Raw genomic sequence first — 22931 nt, forward strand, 5'->3', positions numbered from 1 at the left:
AAAAATATTCTCTAAAAATCCACGCTTATTGGTCGTTTGGTCCCTGGAAAAATATTCTTTAAAAATCCACGCTTATTGGTCGTTTGGTCCCTTGAAAAATATTCTTTAAAAATCCACGCTTATTGGTCGTTTGGTCCCTTGAAAAATATTCTTTAAAAATCCACGCTTATTGGTCGTTTGGTCCCTTGAAAAATATTCTTTAAAAATCCACGCTTATTGGTCGTTTGGTCCCTTGAAAAATATTCTTTAAAAATCCACGCTTATTGGTCGTTTGGTCCCTTGAAAAATATTCTTTAAAAATCCACGCTTATTGGTCGTTTGGTCCCTTGAAAAATATTCTTTCAAAATCCACGCTTATTGGTCGTTTGGTCCCTTGAAAAATATTCTTTCAAAATCCACGCTTATTGGTCGTTTGGTCCCTTGAAAAATATTCTTTAAAAATCCACGCTTATTGGTCGTTTGGTCCCTTGAAAAATATTCTTTAAAAATCCACGCTTATTGGTCGTTTGGTCCCTTGAAAAATATTCTTTCAAAAATCCACGCTTATTGGTCGTTTGGTCCCTTGAAAAATATTCTTTCAAAATCCACGCTTATTGGTCGTTTGGTCCCTTGAAAAATATTCTTTAAAAATCCACGCTTATTGGTCGTTTGGTCCCTTGAAAAATATTCTTTAAAAATCCACGCTTATTGGTCGTTTGGTCCCTTGAAAAATATTCTTTAAAAATCCACGCTTATTGGTCGTTTGGTCCCTTGAAAAATATTCTTTCAAAATCCACGCTTATTGGTCGTTTGGTCCCTTGAAAAATATTCTTTAAAAATCCACGCTTATTGGTCGTTTGGTCCCTTGAAAAATATTCTTTAAAAATCCACGCTTATTGGTCGTTTGGTCCCTTGAAAAATATTCTTTAAAAATCCACGCTTATTGGTCGTTTGGTCCCTTGAAAAATATTCTTTAAAAATCCACGCTTATTGGTCGTTTGGTCCCTTGAAAAATATTCTTTAAAAATCCACGCTTATTGGTCGTTTGGTCCCTTGAAAAATATTCTTTAAAAATCCACGCTTATTGGTCGTTTGGTCCCTTGAAAAATATTCTTTAAAAATCCACGCTTATTGGTCGTTTGGTCCCTTGAAAAATATTCTTTAAAAATCCACGCTTATTGGTCGTTTGGTCCCTTGAAAAATATTCTTTAAAAATCCACGCTTATTGGTCGTTTGGTCCCTTGAAAAATATTCTTTAAAAATCCACGCTTATTGGTCGTTTGGTCCCTTGAAAAATATGGTTTAAAAATCCACGCTTGTTGGTCGATTGGTCCCTTGAAAAATATTCTTTAAAAATCCACGCTTGTTGGTCGTTTGGTCCCTTGAAAAATATTGTTTAAAAATCCACGCTTGTTGGTCGATTGGTCCCTTGAAAAATATTGTTTAAAAATCCACGCTTGTTGGTCGATTGGTCCCTTGAAAAATATTGTTTAAAAATCCACGCTTGTTGGTCGATTGGTCCCTTGAAAAATATTGTTTAAAAATCCACGCTTGTTGGTCGATTGGTCCCTTGAAAAATATTGTTTAAAAATCCACGCTTGTTGGTCGATTGGTCCCTTGAAAAATATTGTTTAAAAATCCACGCTTGTTGGTCGATTGGTCCCTTGAAAAATATTGTTTAAAAATCCACGCTTGTTGGTCGATTGGTCCCTTGAAAAATATTGTTTAAAAATCCACGCTTGTTGGTCGATTGGTCCCTTGAAAAATATTGTTTAAAAATCCACGCTTGTTGGTCGATTGGTCCCTTGAAAAATATTGTTTAAAAATCCACGCTTGTTGGTCGATTGGTCCCTTGAAAAATATTGTTTAAAAATCCACGCTTGTTGGTCGATTGGTCCCTTGAAAAATATTGTTTAAAAATCCACGCTTGTTGGTCGATTGGTCCCTTGAAAAATATTGTTTAAAAATCCACGCTTGTTGGTCGATTGGTCCCTTGAAAAATATTGTTTAAAAATCCACGCTTGTTGGTCGATTGGTCCCTTGAAAAATATTGTTTAAAAATCCACGCTTGTTGGTCGATTGGTCCCTTGAAAAATATTGTTTAAAAATCCACGCTTGTTGGTCGATTGGTCCCTTGAAAAATATTGTTTAAAAATCCACGCTTGTTGGTCGATTGGTCCCTTGAAAAATATTGTTTAAAAATCCACGCTTGTTGGTCGATTGGTCCCTTGAAAAATATTGTTTAAAAATCCACGCTTGTTGGTCGATTGGTCCCTTGAAAAATATTGTTTAAAAATCCACGCTTGTTGGTCGATTGGTCCCTTGAAAAATATTGTTTAAAAATCCACGCTTGTTGGTCGATTGGTCCCTTGAAAAATATTGTTTAAAAATCCACGCTTGTTGGTCGATTGGTCCCTTGAAAAATATTGTTTAAAAATCCACGCTAGTTGGTCGATTGGTCCCTTGAAAAATATTGTTTAAAAATCCACGCTTGTTGGTCGATTGGTCCCTTGAAAAATATTGTTTAAAAATCCACGCTTGTTGGTCGATTGGTCCCTTGAAAAATATTGTTTAAAAATCCACGCTTGTTGGTCGATTGGTCCCTTGAAAAATATTGTTTAAAAATCCACGCTTGTTGGTCGATTGGTCCCTTGAAAAATATTGTTTAAAAATCCACGCTTGTTGGTCGATTGGTCCCTTGAAAAATATTGTTTAAAAATCCACGCTTGTTGGTCGATTGGTCCCTTGAAAAATATTCTTTAAAAATCCACGCTTATTGGTCGTTTGGTCCCTGGAAAAATATTCTTTAAAAATCCACGCTTATTGGTCGTTTGGTCCCCTTGAAAAATATTCTTTAAAAATCCACGCTTATTGGTCGTTTGGTCCCTTGAAAAATATTCTTTAAAAATCCACGCTTATTGGTCGTTTGGTCCCTTGAAAAATATTCTTTAAAAATCCACGCTTATTGGTCGTTTGGTCCCTTGAAAAATATTCTTTAAAAATCCACGCTTATTGGTCGTTTGGTCCCTTGAAAAATATTCTTTAAAAATCCACGCTTATTGGTCGTTTGGTCCCTTGAAAAATATTCTTTAAAAATCCACGCTTATTGGTCGTTTGGTCCCTTGAAAAATATTCTTTAAAAATCCACGCTTATTGGTCGTTTGGTCCCTTGAAAAATATTCTTTAAAAATCCACGCTTATTGGTCGTTTGGTCCCTTGAAAAATATTCTTTAAAAATCCACGCTTATTGGTCGTTTGGTCCCTTGAAAAATATTCTTTAAAAATCCACGCTTATTGGTCGTTTGGTCCCTTGAAAAATATTCTTTAAAAATCCACGCTTATTGGTCGTTTGGTCCCTTGAAAAATATTCTTTAAAAATCCACGCTTATTGGTCGTTTGGTCCCTTGAAAAATATTCTTTAAAAATCCACGCTTATTGGTCGTTTGGTCCCTTGAAAAATATTCTTTAAAAATCCACGCTTATTGGTCGTTTGGTCCCTTGAAAAATATTCTTTAAAAATCCACGCTTATTGGTCCGTTTGGTCCCTTGAAAAATATTCTTTAAAAATCCACGCTTATTGGTCGTTTGGTCCCTTGAAAAATATTCTTTAAAAATCCACGCTTATTGGTCGTTTGGTCCCTTGAAAAATATTCTTTAAAAATCCACGCTTATTGGTCGTTTGGTCCCTTGAAAAATATTCTTTAAAAATCCACGCTTATTGGTCGTTTGGTCCCTTGAAAAATATTCTTTAAAAATCCACGCTTATTGGTCGTTTGGTCCCTTGAAAAATATTCTTTAAAAATCCACGCTTATTGGTCGTTTGGTCCCTTGAAAAATATTCTTTAAAAATCCACGCTTATTGGTCGTTTGGTCCCTTGAAAAATATTCTTTAAAAATCCACGCTTGTTGGTCGATTGGTCCCTTGAAAAATATTGTTTAAAAATCCACGCTTGTTGGTCGATTGGTCCCTTGAAAAATATTGTTTAAAAATCCACGCTTGTTGGTCGATTGGTCCCTTGAAAAATATTGTTTAAAAATCCACGCTTGTTGGTCGATTGGTCCCTTGAAAAATATTGTTTAAAAATCCACGCTTGTTGGTCGATTGGTCCCTTGAAAAATATTGTTTAAAAATCCACGCTTGTTGGTCGATTGGTCCCTTGAAAAATATTGTTTAAAAATCCACGCTTGTTGGTCGATTGGTCCCTTGAAAAATATTGTTTAAAAATCCACGCTTGTTGGTCGATTGGTCCCTTGAAAAATATTGTTTAAAAATCCACGCTTGTTGGTCGATTGGTCCCTTGAAAAATATTGTTTAAAAATCCACGCTTGTTGGTCGATTGGTCCCTTGAAAAATATTGTTTAAAAATCCACGCTTGTTGGTCGATTGGTCCCTTGAAAAATATTGTTTAAAAATCCACGCTTGTTGGTCGATTGGTCCCTTGAATTGTCGATGTTAAAAATCCACGCTTGTTGGTCGATTGGTCCCTTGAAAAATATTGTTTAAAAATCCACGCTTGTTGGTCGATTGGTCCCTTGAAAAATATTGTTTAAAAATCCACGCTTGTTGGTCGATTGGTCCCTTGAAAAATATTGTTTAAAAATCCACGCTTGTTGGTCGATTGGTCCCTTGAAAAATATTGTTTAAAAATCCACGCTTGTTGGTCGATTGGTCCCTTGAAAAATATTGTTTAAAAATCCACGCTTGTTGGTCGATTGGTCCCTTGAAAAATATTGTTTAAAAATCCACGCTTGTTGGTCGATTGGTCCCTTGAAAAATATTGTTTAAAAATCCACGCTTGTTGGTCGATTGGTCCCTTGAAAAATATTGTTTAAAAATCCACGCTTGTTGGTCGATTGGTCCCTTGAAAAATATTGTTTAAAAATCCACGCTTGTTGGTCGATTGGTCCCTTGAAAAATATTGTTTAAAAATCCACGCTTGTTGGTCGATTGGTCCCTTGAAAAATATTGTTTAAAAATCCACGCTTGTTGGTCGATTGGTCCCTTGAAAAATATTGTTTAAAAATCCACGCTTGTTGGTCGATTGGTCCCTTGAAAAATATTGTTTAAAAATCCACGCTTGTTGGTCGATTGGTCCCTTGAAAAATATTGTTTAAAAATCCACGCTTGTTGGTCGATTGGTCCCTTGAAAAATATTGTTTAAAAATCCACGCTTGTTGGTCGATTGGTCCCTTGAAAAATATTGTTTAAAAATCCACGCTTGTTGGTCGATTGGTCCCTTGAAAAATATTGTTTAAAAATCCACGCTTGTTGGTCGATTGGTCCCTTGAAAAATATTGTTTAAAAATCCACGCTTGTTGGTCGATTGGTCCCTTGAAAAATATTGTTTAAAAATCCACGCTTGTTGGTCGATTGGTCCCTTGAAAAATATTGTTTAAAAATCCACGCTTGTTGGTCGATTGGTCCCTTGAAAAATATTGTTTAAAAATCCACGCTTGTTGGTCGATTGGTCCCTTGAAAAATATTGTTTAAAAATCCACGCTTGTTGGTCGATTGGTCCCTTGAAAAATATTGTTTAAAAATCCACGCTTGTTGGTCGATTGGTCCCTTGAAAAATATTGTTTAAAAATCCACGCTTGTTGGTCGATTGGTCCCTTGAAAAATATTGTTTAAAAATCCACGCTTGTTGGTCGATTGGTCCCTTGAAAAATATTGTTTAAAAATCCACGCTTGTTGGTCGATTGGTCCCTTGAAAAATATTGTTTAAAAATCCACGCTTGTTGGTCGATTGGTCCCTTGAAAAATATTGTTTAAAAATCCACGCTTGTTGGTCGATTGGTCCCTTGAAAAATATTGTTTAAAAATCCACGCTTGTTGGTCGATTGGTCCCTTGAAAAATATTGTTTAAAAATCCACGCTTGTTGGTCGATTGGTCCCTTGAAAAATATTGTTTAAAAATCCACGCTTGTTGGTCGATTGGTCCCTTGAAAAATATTGTTTAAAAATCCACGCTTGTTGGTCGATTGGTCCCTTGAAAAATATTGTTTAAAAATCCACGCTTGTTGGTCGATTGGTCCCTTGAAAAATATTGTTTAAAAATCCACGCTTGTTGGTCGATTGGTCCCTTGAAAAATATTGTTTAAAAATCCACGCTTGTTGGTCGATTGGTCCCTTGAAAAATATTGTTTAAAAATCCACGCTTGTTGGTCGATTGGTCCCTTGAAAAATATTGTTTAAAAATCCACGCTTGTTGGTCGATTGGTCCCTTGAAAAATATTGTTTAAAAATCCACGCTTGTTGGTCGATTGGTCCCTTGAAAAATATTGTTTAAAAATCCACGCTTGTTGGTCGATTGGTCCCTTGAAAAATATTGTTTAAAAATCCACGCTTGTTGGTCGATTGGTCCCTTGAAAAATATTGTTTAAAAATCCACGCTTGTTGGTCGATTGGTCCCTTGAAAAATATTGTTTAAAAATCCACGCTTGTTGGTCGATTGGTCCCTTGAAAAATATTGTTTAAAAATCCACGCTTGTTGGTCGATTGGTCCCTTGAAAAATATTGTTTAAAAATCCACGCTTGTTGGTCGATTGGTCCCTTGAAAAATATTGTTTAAAAATCCACGCTTGTTGGTCGATTGGTCCCTTGAAAAATATTGTTTAAAAATCCACGCTTGTTGGTCGATTGGTCCCTTGAAAAATATTGTTTAAAAATCCACGCTTGTTGGTCGATTGGTCCCTTGAAAAATATTGTTTAAAAATCCACGCTTGTTGGTCGATTGGTCCCTTGAAAAATATTGTTTAAAAATCCACGCTTGTTGGTCGATTGGTCCCTTGAAAAATATTGTTTAAAAATCCACGCTTGTTGGTCGATTGGTCCCTTGAAAAATATTGTTTAAAAATCCACGCTTGTTGGTCGATTGGTCCCTTGAAAAATATTGTTTAAAAATCCACGCTTGTTGGTCGATTGGTCCCTTGAAAAATATTGTTTAAAAATCCACGCTTGTTGGTCGATTGGTCCCTTGAAAAATATTGTTTAAAAATCCACGCTTGTTGGTCGATTGGTCCCTTGAAAAATATTGTTTAAAAATCCACGCTTGTTGGTCGATTGGTCCCTTGAAAAATATTGTTTAAAAATCCACGCTTGTTGGTCGATTGGTCCCTTGAAAAATATTGTTTAAAAATCCACGCTTGTTGGTCGATTGGTCCCTTGAAAAATATTGTTTAAAAATCCACGCTTGTTGGTCGATTGGTCCCTTGAAAAATATTGTTTAAAAATCCACGCTTGTTGGTCGATTGGTCCCTTGAAAAATATTGTTTAAAAATCCACGCTTGTTGGTCGATTGGTCCCTTGAAAAATATTGTTTAAAAATCCACGCTTGTTGGTCGATTGGTCCCTTGAAAAATATTGTTTAAAAATCCACGCTTGTTGGTCGATTGGTCCCTTGAAAAATATTGTTTAAAAATCCACGCTTGTTGGTCGATTGGTCCCTTGAAAAATATTGTTTAAAAATCCACGCTTGTTGGTCGATTGGTCCCTTGAAAAATATTGTTTAAAAATCCACGCTTGTTGGTCGATTGGTCCCTTGAAAAATATTGTTTAAAAATCCACGCTTGTTGGTCGATTGGTCCCTTGAAAAATATTGTTTAAAAATCCACGCTTGTTGGTCGATTGGTCCCTTGAAAAATATTGTTTAAAAATCCACGCTTGTTGGTCGATTGGTCCCTTGAAAAATATTGTTTAAAAATCCACGCTTGTTGGTCGATTGGTCCCTTGAAAAATATTGTTTAAAAATCCACGCTTGTTGGTCGATTGGTCCCTTGAAAAATATTGTTTAAAAATCCACGCTTGTTGGTCGATTGGTCCCTTGAAAAATATTGTTTAAAAATCCACGCTTGTTGGTCGATTGGTCCCTTGAAAAATATTGTTTAAAAATCCACGCTTGTTGGTCGATTGGTCCCTTGAAAAATATTGTTTAAAAATCCACGCTTGTTGGTCGATTGGTCCCTTGAAAAATATTGTTTAAAAATCCACGCTTGTTGGTCGATTGGTCCCTTGAAAAATATTGTTTAAAAATCCACGCTTGTTGGTCGATTGGTCCCTTGAAAAATATTGTTTAAAAATCCACGCTTGTTGGTCGATTGGTCCCTTGAAAAATATTGTTTAAAAATCCACGCTTGTTGGTCGATTGGTCCCTTGAAAAATATTGTTTAAAAATCCACGCTTGTTGGTCGATTGGTCCCTTGAAAAATATTGTTTAAAAATCCACGCTTGTTGGTCGATTGGTCCCTTGAAAAATATTGTTTAAAAATCCACGCTTGTTGGTCGATTGGTCCCTTGAAAAATATTGTTTAAAAATCCACGCTTGTTGGTCGATTGGTCCCTTGAAAAATATTGTTTAAAAATCCACGCTTGTTGGTCGATTGGTCCCTTGAAAAATATTGTTTAAAAATCCACGCTTGTTGGTCGATTGGTCCCTTGAAAAATATTGTTTAAAAATCCACGCTTGTTGGTCGATTGGTCCCTTGAAAAATATTGTTTAAAAATCCACGCTTGTTGGTCGATTGGTCCCTTGAAAAATATTGTTTAAAAATCCACGCTTGTTGGTCGATTGGTCCCTTGAAAAATATTGTTTAAAAATCCACGCTTGTTGGTCGATTGGTCCCTTGAAAAATATTGTTTAAAAATCCACGCTTGTTGGTCGATTGGTCCCTTGAAAAATATTGTTTAAAAATCCACGCTTGTTGGTCGATTGGTCCCTTGAAAAATATTGTTTAAAAATCCACGCTTGTTGGTCGATTGGTCCCTTGAAAAATATTGTTTAAAAATCCACGCTTGTTGGTCGATTGGTCCCTTGAAAAATATTGTTTAAAAATCCACGCTTGTTGGTCGATTGGTCCCTTGAAAAATATTGTTTAAAAATCCACGCTTGTTGGTCGATTGGTCCCTTGAAAAATATTGTTTAAAAATCCACGCTTGTTGGTCGATTGGTCCCTTGAAAAATATTGTTTAAAAATCCACGCTTGTTGGTCGATTGGTCCCTTGAAAAATATTGTTTAAAAATCCACGCTTGTTGGTCGATTGGTCCCTTGAAAAATATTGTTTAAAAATCCACGCTTGTTGGTCGATTGGTCCCTTGAAAAATATTGTTTAAAAATCCACGCTTGTTGGTCGATTGGTCCCTTGAAAAATATTGTTTAAAAATCCACGCTTGTTGGTCGATTGGTCCCTTGAAAAATATTGTTTAAAAATCCACGCTTGTTGGTCGATTGGTCCCTTGAAAAATATTGTTTAAAAATCCACGCTTGTTGGTCGATTGGTCCCTTGAAAAATATTGTTTAAAAATCCACGCTTGTTGGTCGATTGGTCCCTTGAAAAATATTGTTTAAAAATCCACGCTTGTTGGTCGATTGGTCCCTTGAAAAATATTGTTTAAAAATCCACGCTTGTTGGTCGATTGGTCCCTTGAAAAATATTGTTTAAAAATCCACGCTTGTTGGTCGATTGGTCCCTTGAAAAATATTGTTTAAAAATCCACGCTTGTTGGTCGATTGGTCCCTTGAAAAATATTGTTTAAAAATCCACGCTTGTTGGTCGATTGGTCCCTTGAAAAATATTGTTTAAAAATCCACGCTTGTTGGTCGATTGGTCCCTTGAAAAATATTGTTTAAAAATCCACGCTTGTTGGTCGATTGGTCCCTTGAAAAATATTGTTTAAAAATCCACGCTTGTTGGTCGATTGGTCCCTTGAAAAATATTGTTTAAAAATCCACGCTTGTTGGTCGATTGGTCCCTTGAAAAATATTGTTTAAAAATCCACGCTTGTTGGTCGATTGGTCCCTTGAAAAATATTGTTTAAAAATCCACGCTTGTTGGTCGATTGGTCCCTTGAAAAATATTGTTTAAAAATCCACGCTTGTTGGTCGATTGGTCCCTTGAAAAATATTGTTTAAAAATCCACGCTTGTTGGTCGATTGGTCCCTTGAAAAATATTGTTTAAAAATCCACGCTTGTTGGTCGATTGGTCCCTTGAAAAATATTGTTTAAAAATCCACGCTTGTTGGTCGATTGGTCCCTTGAAAAATATTGTTTAAAAATCCACGCTTGTTGGTCGATTGGTCCCTTGAAAAATATTGTTTAAAAATCCACGCTTGTTGGTCGATTGGTCCCTTGAAAAATATTGTTTAAAAATCCACGCTTGTTGGTCGATTGGTCCCTTGAAAAATATTGTTTAAAAATCCACGCTTGTTGGTCGATTGGTCCCTTGAAAAATATTGTTTAAAAATCCACGCTTGTTGGTCGATTGGTCCCTTGAAAAATATTGTTTAAAAATCCACGCTTGTTGGTCGATTGGTCCCTTGAAAAATATTGTTTAAAAATCCACGCTTGTTGGTCGATTGGTCCCTTGAAAAATATTGTTTAAAAATCCACGCTTGTTGGTCGATTGGTCCCTTGAAAAATATTGTTTAAAAATCCACGCTTGTTGGTCGATTGGTCCCTTGAAAAATATTGTTTAAAAATCCACGCTTGTTGGTCGATTGGTCCCTTGAAAAATATTGTTTAAAAATCCACGCTTGTTGGTCGATTGGTCCCTTGAAAAATATTGTTTAAAAATCCACGCTTGTTGGTCGATTGGTCCCTTGAAAAATATTGTTTAAAAATCCACGCTTGTTGGTCGATTGGTCCCTTGAAAAATATTGTTTAAAAATCCACGCTTGTTGGTCGATTGGTCCCTTGAAAAATATTGTTTAAAAATCCACGCTTGTTGGTCGATTGGTCCCTTGAAAAATATTGTTTAAAAATCCACGCTTGTTGGTCGATTGGTCCCTTGAAAAATATTGTTTAAAAATTCACGTTTGTGACTCTTTTGGTTCCTCAAAAAATTCATCAAATATTATTAAATATTCTCCTTAATTTTATTTTTATTTCCAGGCTCTCGAATTGGCACATCGAGCACCACAAAACAAAGTGTCTATTAACGAGCTGCTGCATCAATTGCAATCCACCCAGGACGAATTGGAGAACATACGTGTAAGATTTTTCAAAATCTTTATCATATTCTTTTCGATATTATTTTGCATATTGCATTTTGTTTGCGTTGTGTCTTGAGGAAAACGACAAAAAAAAAAAGAAACCATAAAAATAGCATTAACAAAACAATCACAAAAACCATAAGAAAACACGAAACTTAACAACAACAACAAAATATCATAGATAATAATCATAACGACAAAAACATTTTAAAGAAACAACAACAAAAGAGAATGATAAACTCTTTTTATCACAACAACCACACTCATTTTCACTCTCTCACTGTTTAACAGTGTTTTTGTGATCTCACTCTCTATCTCTTTCTCTCCTTGTTGTTCGTCATTACAAATTCATATCAAAATTATAATGTTCTTTATCATTTTGCTCTAGTTTTTCTCTCTCTCACTCTGTCTCTCACTGTCTTTCGTTCTATTTACATGTTGATCGATCTCATTGTATTTGTCTGGCTTCTTACATTTCAGTTTGGGAAATAGACATTTTTCTCTCTTTTTGTATGCGCGTTAATAAATGTAGTTGTGTTTCTCTCTTTTCAAAGAACAACAACAAATCACTGTCTTTTGCACTAACACACACATTCATACACAGTATATTTTTTTCAAATTGTCACAGTGACTATTTTTGTTTTAATTCAGTTTAAATGCAAATTTAAATTGTTAGATTTAATTTGGAAATTTGTAAAATTATTAATTTGCTTTTCGTGGAAATTCAAAAACACATTGGCAAAAGCAAAATTTAATAATGTTTTCGTTTATGTTTAATTTAATTAATTTTATTTTATTTTTCTATTAAATAAAATTTAAGAAAATTTGATTTATTTTCATATTTTGTTTTACCCCAAAAAAAAAAAAAAAAAAGAGTGGGAATTTCTGTAGAATTTCTTTGCCCCACACCATTACAAAGCGTTTTATATTGATTGGTATTAAATTAAAAATTGAGAAATAATTGATTGAGACATAATATTAACCCAGATAAAGCCACTGGTCGTTTAAACGCCACAAAAAATGGTTGCAAAAATTGACGTAAAACTCTGGTTTTTTTCGAATATTTTTGTGGTGTTTTTTGCATTTTGATACAGTATTGTCTGTAATCTGTCATTTCGCGCTTTTAAAGCTTCATTTGACCTATCCATTTCCACGCAATTGGCCTAAAACCCAAGCTATTCAAAAAAATCGACTTTTTTGTGAAATTCGACTTTTGATGAAAAATTTAAATATGCGATAAAAGTTTAATCCTAAATGTTAGAAACATATAAAGTCAGGGATTTGATAGGAATATAGTAAGAGTATTTTCTCTATCGAAAATCAACGGATTGGCATATAAGGATACACCTATATTACCCTCTAAAATTTTTGACACTTTTAAAAGAAGGGCCGGTTGCAGGAAAGCTATAAGTTTTTGAGAATTTTTTTTTTTTTTTAAAAAATGCTTAAAATGTCTCAAAAATATAATTTTTGTAAAAAATTTTAAGTTTTCTTGCAAAAAAAATTCTCGGCGCTAAGTGGGTTAATGGTGAATTCGCCATTATAATAATGATAGTCCTTTAACTGTTCCGTCCCATTTCGAGCCGTACCTTAAAGTCATGAGAATCTCAGTTCGTGATTATCAATATGTACATTCTTCCCGTTACCAGTACTGGGGCAAGTTATCCCTCTAGCAAAATCCATCTGTTTCAAGGGGATAATATAATTGTCCTTGGCGATTTCATTGCTCATCACGAGATGTGGCACTCTCAGTTGCCGACCGTTTCACTCGGTGTTCTTATTGCAAACTTGATAGACGAATCCGACTTCGCTTCCATCAAGGAGAAATCCTCCACTACACCTTTTCACATCATCCGCATACGGAATACAGTTCCGGAGATACCATCCCACTTTGGGCAACTCTCTATTTCACTCTACGGGGCTTGGATTTATTTTCATGAATTCCACATACGACTGGCGTTCACACATATGCATACTTGATTTTCAAACGTTTCAAACTTGGCCGGAGGGTTGTCTGCTCGATGTCCTCAAAAAGCAAGTAGGGCTTCAAAGTATCAAACGATTTTGAAAGGTCGGGCGCCACTAACGCTGTCTTATGACACGGCTTACTCTGGTTGAGTTCTTGACTAATATGTGTGGACATGGAGTGCTGTTGTCGTGATGTGATGCTTACGGAACCCATGCTAATGATCGCCAACTGGATAGCCATATCTAACGCTGGGGAGGACTAAAGCCTCAAGGGTCTTTGCTATGGGCGACAAAAGTGAAATCGGTCTGTATGATTCACCTTTGCTGGCATCCTTGCCAATAGCGGTATCACTCTGTCCATTTTCCGGACTTCAAAATAATTTATGTACCTAGCGATAGCTGGAAGGTCTGGGTACATAAGCTGTCTCGCCTGCTTGCCTTGCATGCTTCTGATAAATGAACAAAAAAGAAAAGAGCAAGCTAATTCGAAATTTACTCGGCCTTCTTCTTTTATATTTATTATGTCAGAAATGAAGCAAGCGAGGCAGCTTATGTACCCAGGCCTTCAGATCTTTAATGAGACACTCCACTTCCGGCTCATCCAGCTGCTTCAACATTACCATGGAGATTCCATTAGGGCCCAACGCTATGGATGATTTAGCGTTCCTGGTCCCACTCGCAACATGATTCATGGCAAATTGTGGCGGTTCATCCTCGTCAGGAAGAGATCTAATGCGACGTGGTACTCTTCTCTTCGCCCTGTCACTCCCGGGTTGCTCGACAAACTGTCGACTGAAATAACTTGCACACCTCTTCGGATCAGTCAGCGTAATGTTGCCAAACTTGACTGGAGTCCTATTTACTTATTTCGACCCCACCATTTACTTATTTCGAATCCAATGCTACAACTCTTCATATGAGTTATTCACTTGTTCCGCTTATGCTCACCGACCAACCTGTGAACTTCCAGTATCAGCTCCCTGACTCTGGGCTCACTATGGTTAGGAATAGGGATAGGTAATGGAAAGCAATAATCGATTTTTCGACTTTTCGATTTTGGTCTAAAACTAAAAATGCGATTTTTCGGTCTTGCGACTATTTCAGTTGTCTTAGAACTCGACCGTGCCACCGTGGTGCAATGGTATGCACGCCAGCCTTGCACGCAAAAGGTCGTGGGTTCGATTCCCCGGCCAGGCAACATCACAAATTTTCAACGGTGGCAAAATACCCCTCAATAATGTTGGCGGCATTTCCTGAGTATTTCAGCCTTGAAAAACTTCTCCACAAGTGGTGTCTTAAGACACGCCGTTCGGACTCGGCGATAAACAGTAGGTCCCATATCATTGAGCTAAATATGAATCGGGGTGCACTCATTGATATGAGAGAAGTCTCCCTTGTCCCGTATGGGATGTTGTGGAAAAATGTTTTTTTTGTGTTAGAACTCGACTATCGATTTTTTCATAACCTCAGAAAATCGATTATTGTCGACTATTCGTCGAATTTCGACTTTTTTTAAAACTGTAAAACCGCCTAAAGTGTAAAACCGCCAATTTAACTATCGACGGACAAACTCGAAAATCGATCACAAGATAATCGATTATGCGATATTACCTCCGGACAAAAGTCGACTACGGTTTTTAGATTTTTGACTGCAAAAAGTTGATTAATCGATTAACCGAAAGTCGACTTACCTATCCCTAGTTAGGAAGATGAAGCTCATCATTTCGGATATTCGACCAGTAGTTATATGGCGAGCAGTTGTAGCTGTGATGATGCATCGGAACGTCCTTTCTGCTAGCCGAACACCGGGTGGGTTGGGCAGATCTCTCAAGTGTTGATTAGTGAACTCTCTGAAACTAGGTCAATTAGCTTTCCCACGATTGACGAAAGCGCGGCGTTCAGAGGTGATAAAATCGGGCGGTCTGCTGATGAAGAAAATTATGGGGAGATGTTCTGGTCCAAGAGAAACGAATGGATTGCCAGGTGACGTCATTTGTCTGACCAGATGACACGATGGTAATATCTGGCGAACTGTGACACTCTCCGCTAATTCTGGTAGAGGCATCATCATTGCCTATCCATGAGGTAGAGCTATCGAACTGCTCAGCCAGCACGTCAGGTCGTTTCTAAGCACCGAATGCCACAACTCATGATAATCATTTAAGCCCCTCAAGACCAGCGTGCTAAGCGGACTCTACCTCGGCAGTTCCATACCTGACTCATACCCCCGTACATTCCAAGTGTCTGTGCTTAAAGCCAGGCTCAAGCGAAATGGGTCTTTGTTGAACATGCTAGTGCAATAGGAAACCTAAACCCACATCTCCACTTCTATTTTGATGCTTCCTCAGTACGTTGTAACCATTAGTTGTTGTTGAGTTTGGTTTCCTCCACCACTTCCTCGATCTTACCTCGGAGTTTGGTTTCCTCCACCGCCTAGATCATGACACTCTTCCCACTCATGACATCCACTATTTCCTCGATCTTACCTCGGAGTCCATTGGAATTAAATTGTGAAAAGGATGCATTTTCAGGGATTGGAACAACTACGGCTGGTGTTAAGTGCTGCGTGTGCGGCTGCAGTTTGGGGACTGAGAGAATGTAATGCATTCCGATCAGGGGTGCTCACAACAGTTGGTGTATTAGTAGTGGTAAGGCACTCTCCCCATTGCTAAGCAATGGCAAATCTGAAATGAAGAGAGAATACGTGTGGTTTGTTTTTACGCTACCGTAAGGAAGCGAGCACCAATGATTCTGATGACGATGACAACTCACTGGGGGCTGCGTTCACGTTGCCTGTAGCTATTGCATCTCACCGAACTTTGAGTGTGGTGGATGCGGATGTGACAAACTGAGCACATATATAATGGTCCTGGGGTTTCCTCCATCCCGGTAGGGACCAAAGGAATCCGAAGCGGGCATTCTGGGATATGTTGCTCCCAACACAGAAAAAAAAATGAAGTACAAACGTGTATACGCTGAGGTGGTCGGAACATTGGTGTGGGATTGATGGTGTTATCGTGTCTGTCGATAGCGAACTCTCTGAACACCGTCAACAGCTGGCGCATTGAGAGAAAATTGATTCGTTGCATGAATTGACGGGTTTTATTGATTGTTTTTTATTAATGATATGAAGTGTTGCGTTCATATAATTAAATCTTTCATTAACGCAATGAAATGCTTTCATTAATGTAGTGCAACTTTTTCATAGAATTAATGTAACCGTTTCATAGCAATAGTTAAGAACTTTTTTGCATTAATGAAGAGTTTTTATTACAATAGTGAAACAAATTCATTGCATTAATGAAAAAGTTTCATGGCAATAATGGAATAATTGATTAATCTTACATTAATGAAACTCAATGAAAATTTTCACTTGCAAAAAAATCTTCGATCATTAAGGTCAAACTCCAAAGAGAAAAGTAATAAAAATTAACATCAAATGATCTTGGTCCTAACAGGCAAAATTTCAATTAAGAAACTTTTTTTTATTTTTTTCCATGACGATTTTCGTTGATTCAAAACCAGTAACAAATTTCATTACATTTATGATTAACGCCTACAGTTGCAACCAAAGTCCTAAGCAATGGACGGTTTTCATTGATTAGTTTTCATTAATGCTATGAAATGTTTGTATTAATATAATAAAATGTTTCATTAATACAATGGAACACTTTCATTAATACAATGCAATGCTTTCATAAATGTAGTGTAACTGTTTCATAGTTAATGTAACCGCATTGCATTAATGAAAAAGTTTCATGGCTGTAATGAAATAATTCATTATTCTTATTTAAATGAAACTCAATGAAACAGTTTTTTATTTATTCAATAAATATCCACTTTAGTCAAAATCGATGACAAATTTCATGGCATTAATGGAATAATTCATTAATCTTACTTTGATAAAACTTTTTCATTTATTCAATGAAAATCAACGTGGGTTCAAAGCCGATGACAAATTTCATTGATGTGTAACTAACGTACGATTTCATTTATGTTATGAAGCTTTTTTCCTCCGAAGCCACAAATGACATCAGATGCAACACAGTCCTAAACAATGTGCGGGTCCACTGATTATTTTTCATTAATGCAATGAAATGTTGCATTAATATAGAAAAGTGTTTCATCAATGCAATGGAACATTTTCATTAAAGTAATGCAACGGTTTAATAGAGTTAATGAAACCGTTTCATAGCAGTAGTGAGGAACTTTTATGGCAATAATGAAAAAGTTTCATTTCAGTAATGAAGATTTTTCATGCCAGTAATGAAATAATTCATTACTCATAATTCAATGAAACCTTTTCCCATTTATTCAATGAAGATCTATGTTATGAAACCTTTTCCTTCAGTGAGGTCTCCGAAGCCAGAGATGCAACATAGTCATAAACCAACATCCTCCTTCAATTTCGGATACTGAGCGACTTCTTTCAAGTCAGAAACGTTTTATATTGGTACAACTTAGGTCCGGATTGAAAACGTCACTGTGTTCTCATATGACTGATTTTTGTTTAGAATAGTTGGCTAAAACATATCTATGTAATGGTGTGGGGTTTTAAATGGTCGGCCCAGACGACTATACCCGTTTTTGTTTTGTTTTTACTAATTTCTTCAAAAAATCACTTTTATGATACTTTTTAAATGTTTTTTTGTTCCCAGAGAAACCTAGTAGCGTTGATGGGTTAACCGGAGGCGTTTCCATACATAAATCTAACCTATGAAAACACTTTAAAAGTAGTAGTTCAATATAAATTAACAATCATCTCAAAATATTTAGGAGGGCATGGTTTGAGATTTTTCTTTGAAACACAATATCTAAATTTTAACTTTAAATCAATTTCATACATTTAGCGTTTTTGCATGTTCTTTCAAAGTAGTTAGCCTTTTTAATGCAACACAAAATATCCTACCCTTCAACAAAAAAAGAAAAATTTTTGATTTTGCTGCTCTCTTTAAAAAGCCTTTTTAAAATGACTTCCTCCTTATTTGTTTGAATTTCAAGTCATTGTTTTTTATCAGTTTTTTCCAAACTTTTTGATTTGTTAATGTGTCGAATCTTTTATTTCTTTCTGTTCACCATAATTTTTAAGCAAAAAGCAACAACAAAAACAAAATAAGAAAAATTAATTTTTAAAAAACAACATATTGTGTACCTTTGTTCCAAAACAAAATTACTATCCCCCCAAATATTATTTATAGGCAGCAGAATGTAGAAATGAATGCGGCAGTAATCATGCTCTCCTTACTGCAAAAGAGGCTATTTCTTTATGGGTTCTCGGCGCGCGTAAGGTTTGTAAACGAATTTTCCAAATATTAGTTTTTGTGAAACAACAACACTTTTTGATTTTGGTTTTTTCAAAATCTTTTTTTTTACTTTTTAAATGGGTTTGAGTTTAATTTTTTTTATTTTTTCAATCAAATCAGCTCACTTACTAATTTCATATTGGTTTTTTAATGTGCGAAATTAATTAATTTTTTTCTCACACCACACATTTTTGGTTTTTCCATTTTGGTTTCCAAAGAAATTTCATTTCTTTCATTTTTGGTTGTACGCGGTGTTGTGATGTCATTTCCATGGGTTTCCATTATTATTGTTTCATTATTTGTTTGTTTTTTTTTTTCTCGCTCTGTTTGTCTAACAAACATCATTAATATAAGTTTATATTTTTTGTGTGTAATATTTCATCCAAAACCATTTACTTTTACTTAACGTCGTTTTCATTCTAACCATAAAACTCATTGATGTGGAATGTGAAAGGAAAGGTTTTCCTATTTGTATGGTGTGGTCTAATTAACAACAAATGTAATATAATCTCCAGCCGAAGGTGAAATAGAAAATCTCGAAATATTATATTATGATGTAAATAGGATATTTTATACATCAAATAACATTATAGGATTTTTAGTTTAAACTTAATGAGAATTATAGCAGTTATGCTGCGAGGAGGTAAAAACAAACGAAAATCTGAAGCAGAGTTTACAGTGTAGAAATATTATCTCATAATAATCTCAAATTTTAAATAGAACATTTTCAAAAAAATTACTCACTTTCTTCAGAAATACAAAACAAATTTAGTTTCACCTTACGATCCTCAATAATGACATACTTTACAATTTTACTAACTACTTTATAAATACGCTCGAATTTATTGTTCAATTTATATAAAATTTTGTAAAAATACATGTTATTGTCCAAGTCGGAATTTTCTCTAAAACGATGAATATCGGTACAGATTTCAATGTATCCCCATATATTTGTCACCCGACGCTATATAAGTCCGATCAAGCTAAAATTACTGCACGAGTCCAGAAAGGACTGGAAGAACTAACAGCCTGTTCAATTATGTCGGACGAAAACCAATACGAAAGGAAAGCAGTCATTCACTTCCGTCTAACAAGGTGTTCATGTATTTCGCAAATCATCGTGCAATTAAATAATTCAAAATACCGACACATTTTATTTTCTCAAATAAAACAAATCACACATATTCCAATATTTGCATGTATATGTGGATTTTTCTTTTATTTCTCATTTGGCTCTCATTTATGAAACATAGTTGTACAATTGTACATTCAAATTAGAAGTATTTCGCATAGGATAGGTAACGGCAGTCGCACGATAGTTTGCGAAGTACATGAACGCCTTTTTAGACGGAAGTGAGTGATTGCTTTCCTTTCGGCTGTAAATGTGCTCTGATTTTCGGCTCCGCCCCAAATTTAGGTTGCAACTGCATAACGAATTTTGACCCCAATATGGCTCAAACAATTTTACACCAAAATAATGCAATATTGCCCCAACAATAAAGTGAAAAATTGCCCCAAGTTTGGGGTGATTTCGAGTAGTGAAATTTTGTCCCAAAATAAAAAATGAAATTTCACCCCAAAAAAATGTTAATTTTTATCAGTTATATAAAAATAACTATAGTATCTTTGACATGTTCTCTACAATATGGACCAAGAAAATGTTCAGATTTCGCCAAAGTGGATGTGCAAGCAGAACAACACTTCAGTTGTTGGCACGGAAGCATCATCACATTGGCTACATTGTCCTTGCATACTACACATTCTCTAACCTTGTCCTTATTAGTTTCAGTTTCTGCGTAAACTTCTTCTCCTCCTGAAACAACTTCCTCGATTGAGTTTTCTTCAAAAATGTTTTCTGCTGGAATTTTTTCGGCTACAATGCTATTATTTTTATGCTATTATTTTTATTCGTAAGAGAAAGGTGGTCAATGTGATTTTTGCCCTCACTGAATAATTTTGTTGTTTCCTCTATCAAGGCGACCCTTATAACACTATTTATCTTTCGGCACTTTTTGAAAGAACCTCCACTTTCTGTAAGAATAGAGAAATCTCTACTCTTAAAATATTAGAAAAGATTCCATTTGACGGGATACACTTTCCCAATACGCCGTTATAGGCTTCGACGGCCGAAGTGGTACGTGTGCTTTGATTATAAACAATAAAGTTTTCGCAACCGATCTGAAAGTAATTAAAGATAAGATTTTTATTCTATAAATATTGTAAACATTTTGAAAATTGTCTTTCGCCATCTATGAAGTTTATATCCACTCCAGTGATGTTCAAATATTTTATGCATGCTCCTCCCTGAGAGTATCTTTCCGTTGCTTTACATTGTAAAGTTTACAACGGCAGATGAGAATGAAGAGAGCAAATGTTGTTGTTGTTGTACATCCATTAACGTATATGGACGATCATAGTTGATCCACTCTGAATTGGCGAAATCCATCTTTTATCATAGAAGGTGGAAGAAGTAGAAGGACCAACAGCTTATATGTACAGTGAGTGTCGCAAATATTCGGCTTTCAATTTCACCAATAATAACACCTCAGTATTTTGGAAGCCCATGCCCAATATCCAAAAAACCAAATACTTCAAAAATGTTCCTGTGGCAATTAAAAAATGTATGTAACATTTTTCCGTGGTAACCCTATAAGTGAGAATAAGAAAGAAAACGTTGTTAACCCTGTTTTCTATGCGTCAAAAATATTCGGTTTTTTGTAACTTTTGTTAAATATTTCAGTAAACTTTAACAGAGGCTTTATCCTTACGATTTTTTTGTAATGAAAATGACTCCCATACTGCTTCTAGGGTGAAAGCATCGATTATTTCCCTTCTGTCGTTGGGAGTAGTTATACAATTTTTTGAAGCTATATACTGTAGACCACGCCTCAATCTGTCAAATTCTAAATTCTTCGTCTCCCTTTTTAATATGAAAATTAATGATTGGTTTTTGAATGGAAATGCATAAAAGTTTGAGATATGTACTTACCTCCCAGTAGAGTTGTGTCGTTCCGAAACGAACTAGTCCAAAGAAAATACTCCACAAAAGGAACGACCGGTGCTAGGTCCGACTATGCGGTTCAGCTAGTTCCTTTTGCTCCCTCGTTCGTTTTTCTCCCATTCTTTTTGCTCTTCTCTTTCAGTTAGTTCCATCAGTTCATTTAACATCAGTTGTCTCTCTCTTCCATTTCGTTTTTCATTTCTTACTAAACTGATCTTTGCCGAATTAAAAAAGCAACTGAAGTATTTTTAATCAGCAAAACGATTGTAAATTTGTTTTTTGTGAGTAGTTCTCTTTTCCAGAAGCAACTATTAATGTACATACGTCGTTATTAGGTTTTTTTTTAATATTTTTAATTAAGACTCTGTGTTACTTTAGCTTTTATTATATTAATAGAATAGATACTATAAGCTGGAGAATATTGTATTAGATTACACTGCTCAACAAAATTGAAAAAGTTGAATGTTTCAACCGAAGTTTTTGTTGTTTCTAAATGAAATCAGCGAGCTATTTTCAAATCCGGTCACGGTTTTTCTCCATCAGCTCTTGTTCTTGAGATATAGCTCAACATCCATTTTTACGAGTTTTACCCAGAATTTCGTTATTTTCGGATACAAACAAATATTTTTTTACGGGCTTTTCGACACTAATATATTAAGAAGATGCTGTACGCTCGATACAAAACGTTTTTTGGAATAATTATGGCGAATATATATCAAAAAATATAGAAAACATACGATGGATCTTGTAAAAATTGCATATTTTGAGTACTTTAAGCTGTAATTACGTCATCGGGGGAAGTCATAGGAGCTTCATATGGCACTCCGAATATGCTCAGGGTGTCTACTATATAGTCCTGTATTCAAATATATAATATAAAGTTCATAGCGCCCACGATTCGCCCATAACCTTAAAATCGTATTGAAGACTGCCATTGAAAAGTAAATGGCATATTTGGTAATGATATCACTGGTAAATGATTTTCCTTTAGCAGTCTTCAATACGATTTTAAGGTCATGGGCGAATCGTGGGCGCTATGAACTTTATATTACATATTTGAATACAGGACTATATAGTAGACACCCTGAGCATATCCGGAATGCCATGTGAAGCTTCTATGACTTCCCCCGATGACGTAATTACAGCTTAAAGCACTCAAAATATGCAATTTTTACAAGATCCAACGTATGTTTTCTATATTTTTTGATATATATATTCGCCATAATTATTTCAAAAAACGTTTTGTATCGAGCGTACAACATCTTCTTAATATACTAGCGCCGAAAAAACCGCAAAAATATTTGTTTGTATGCGAAAATAACGATATTCTGGATAAAACTCGTAAAAACCGATTTTGAGCTATATCTCAAGAACAAGAGCTGATAGAGGAAAACCGGGACCGGATTTGAAAATAACTCGCCGATATCATTTAGAAACAACAACAACTTCGGTTGAAACAAAAGTCGTGTTGACCAGTGTTATTGGCCTATAGGCTTTTTAATACAAAATAAAGTTCAAAGCAAATCAAATATTTGTAATCTACCATGAAGAAAGCCGAAAACAATTTATTTTGATGAAGAAGAAGCACGAACGATATGAACTGAGTGAACGAGTATGAGTGTGGGTATACATATAAAGGTTGGTACTAAAAGGAACTATGGAACTAACTGAACGACCTAGTTCCTTTTGCG

At 35.4% G+C, this 22931-nt stretch overlaps 1 protein-coding gene across 5 annotated transcripts in view; it reads left to right on the plus strand.

The window, feature by feature from the left end:
- Positions 1 to 22931, plus strand: part of qtc (GRIP domain-containing protein quick-to-court) — a 171888-nt gene that overhangs the window by 143160 nt on the left and 5797 nt on the right. For 3 of the 5 annotated variants that reach the window (XM_073970591.1, XM_073970590.1, XM_073970589.1), the window contains 2 exons: positions 10868 to 10966; positions 18135 to 18224. In XM_073970591.1, the coding sequence (XP_073826692.1) occupies positions 10868 to 10966; positions 18135 to 18224 (189 nt within the window). The remainder of the gene's footprint in view (positions 1 to 10867; positions 10967 to 18134; positions 18225 to 22931) is intronic. The other 2 variants (XM_073970593.1, XM_073970592.1) reach the window with 1 other exon arrangement.

This window comes from Musca autumnalis, unplaced genomic scaffold (assembly GCF_047663935.1).
Source record: "Musca autumnalis isolate F117 unplaced genomic scaffold, ASM4766393v1 scaffold_2, whole genome shotgun sequence".
In the NCBI taxonomy this organism is placed as follows: Eukaryota; Metazoa; Arthropoda; class Insecta; order Diptera; family Muscidae; genus Musca; species Musca autumnalis.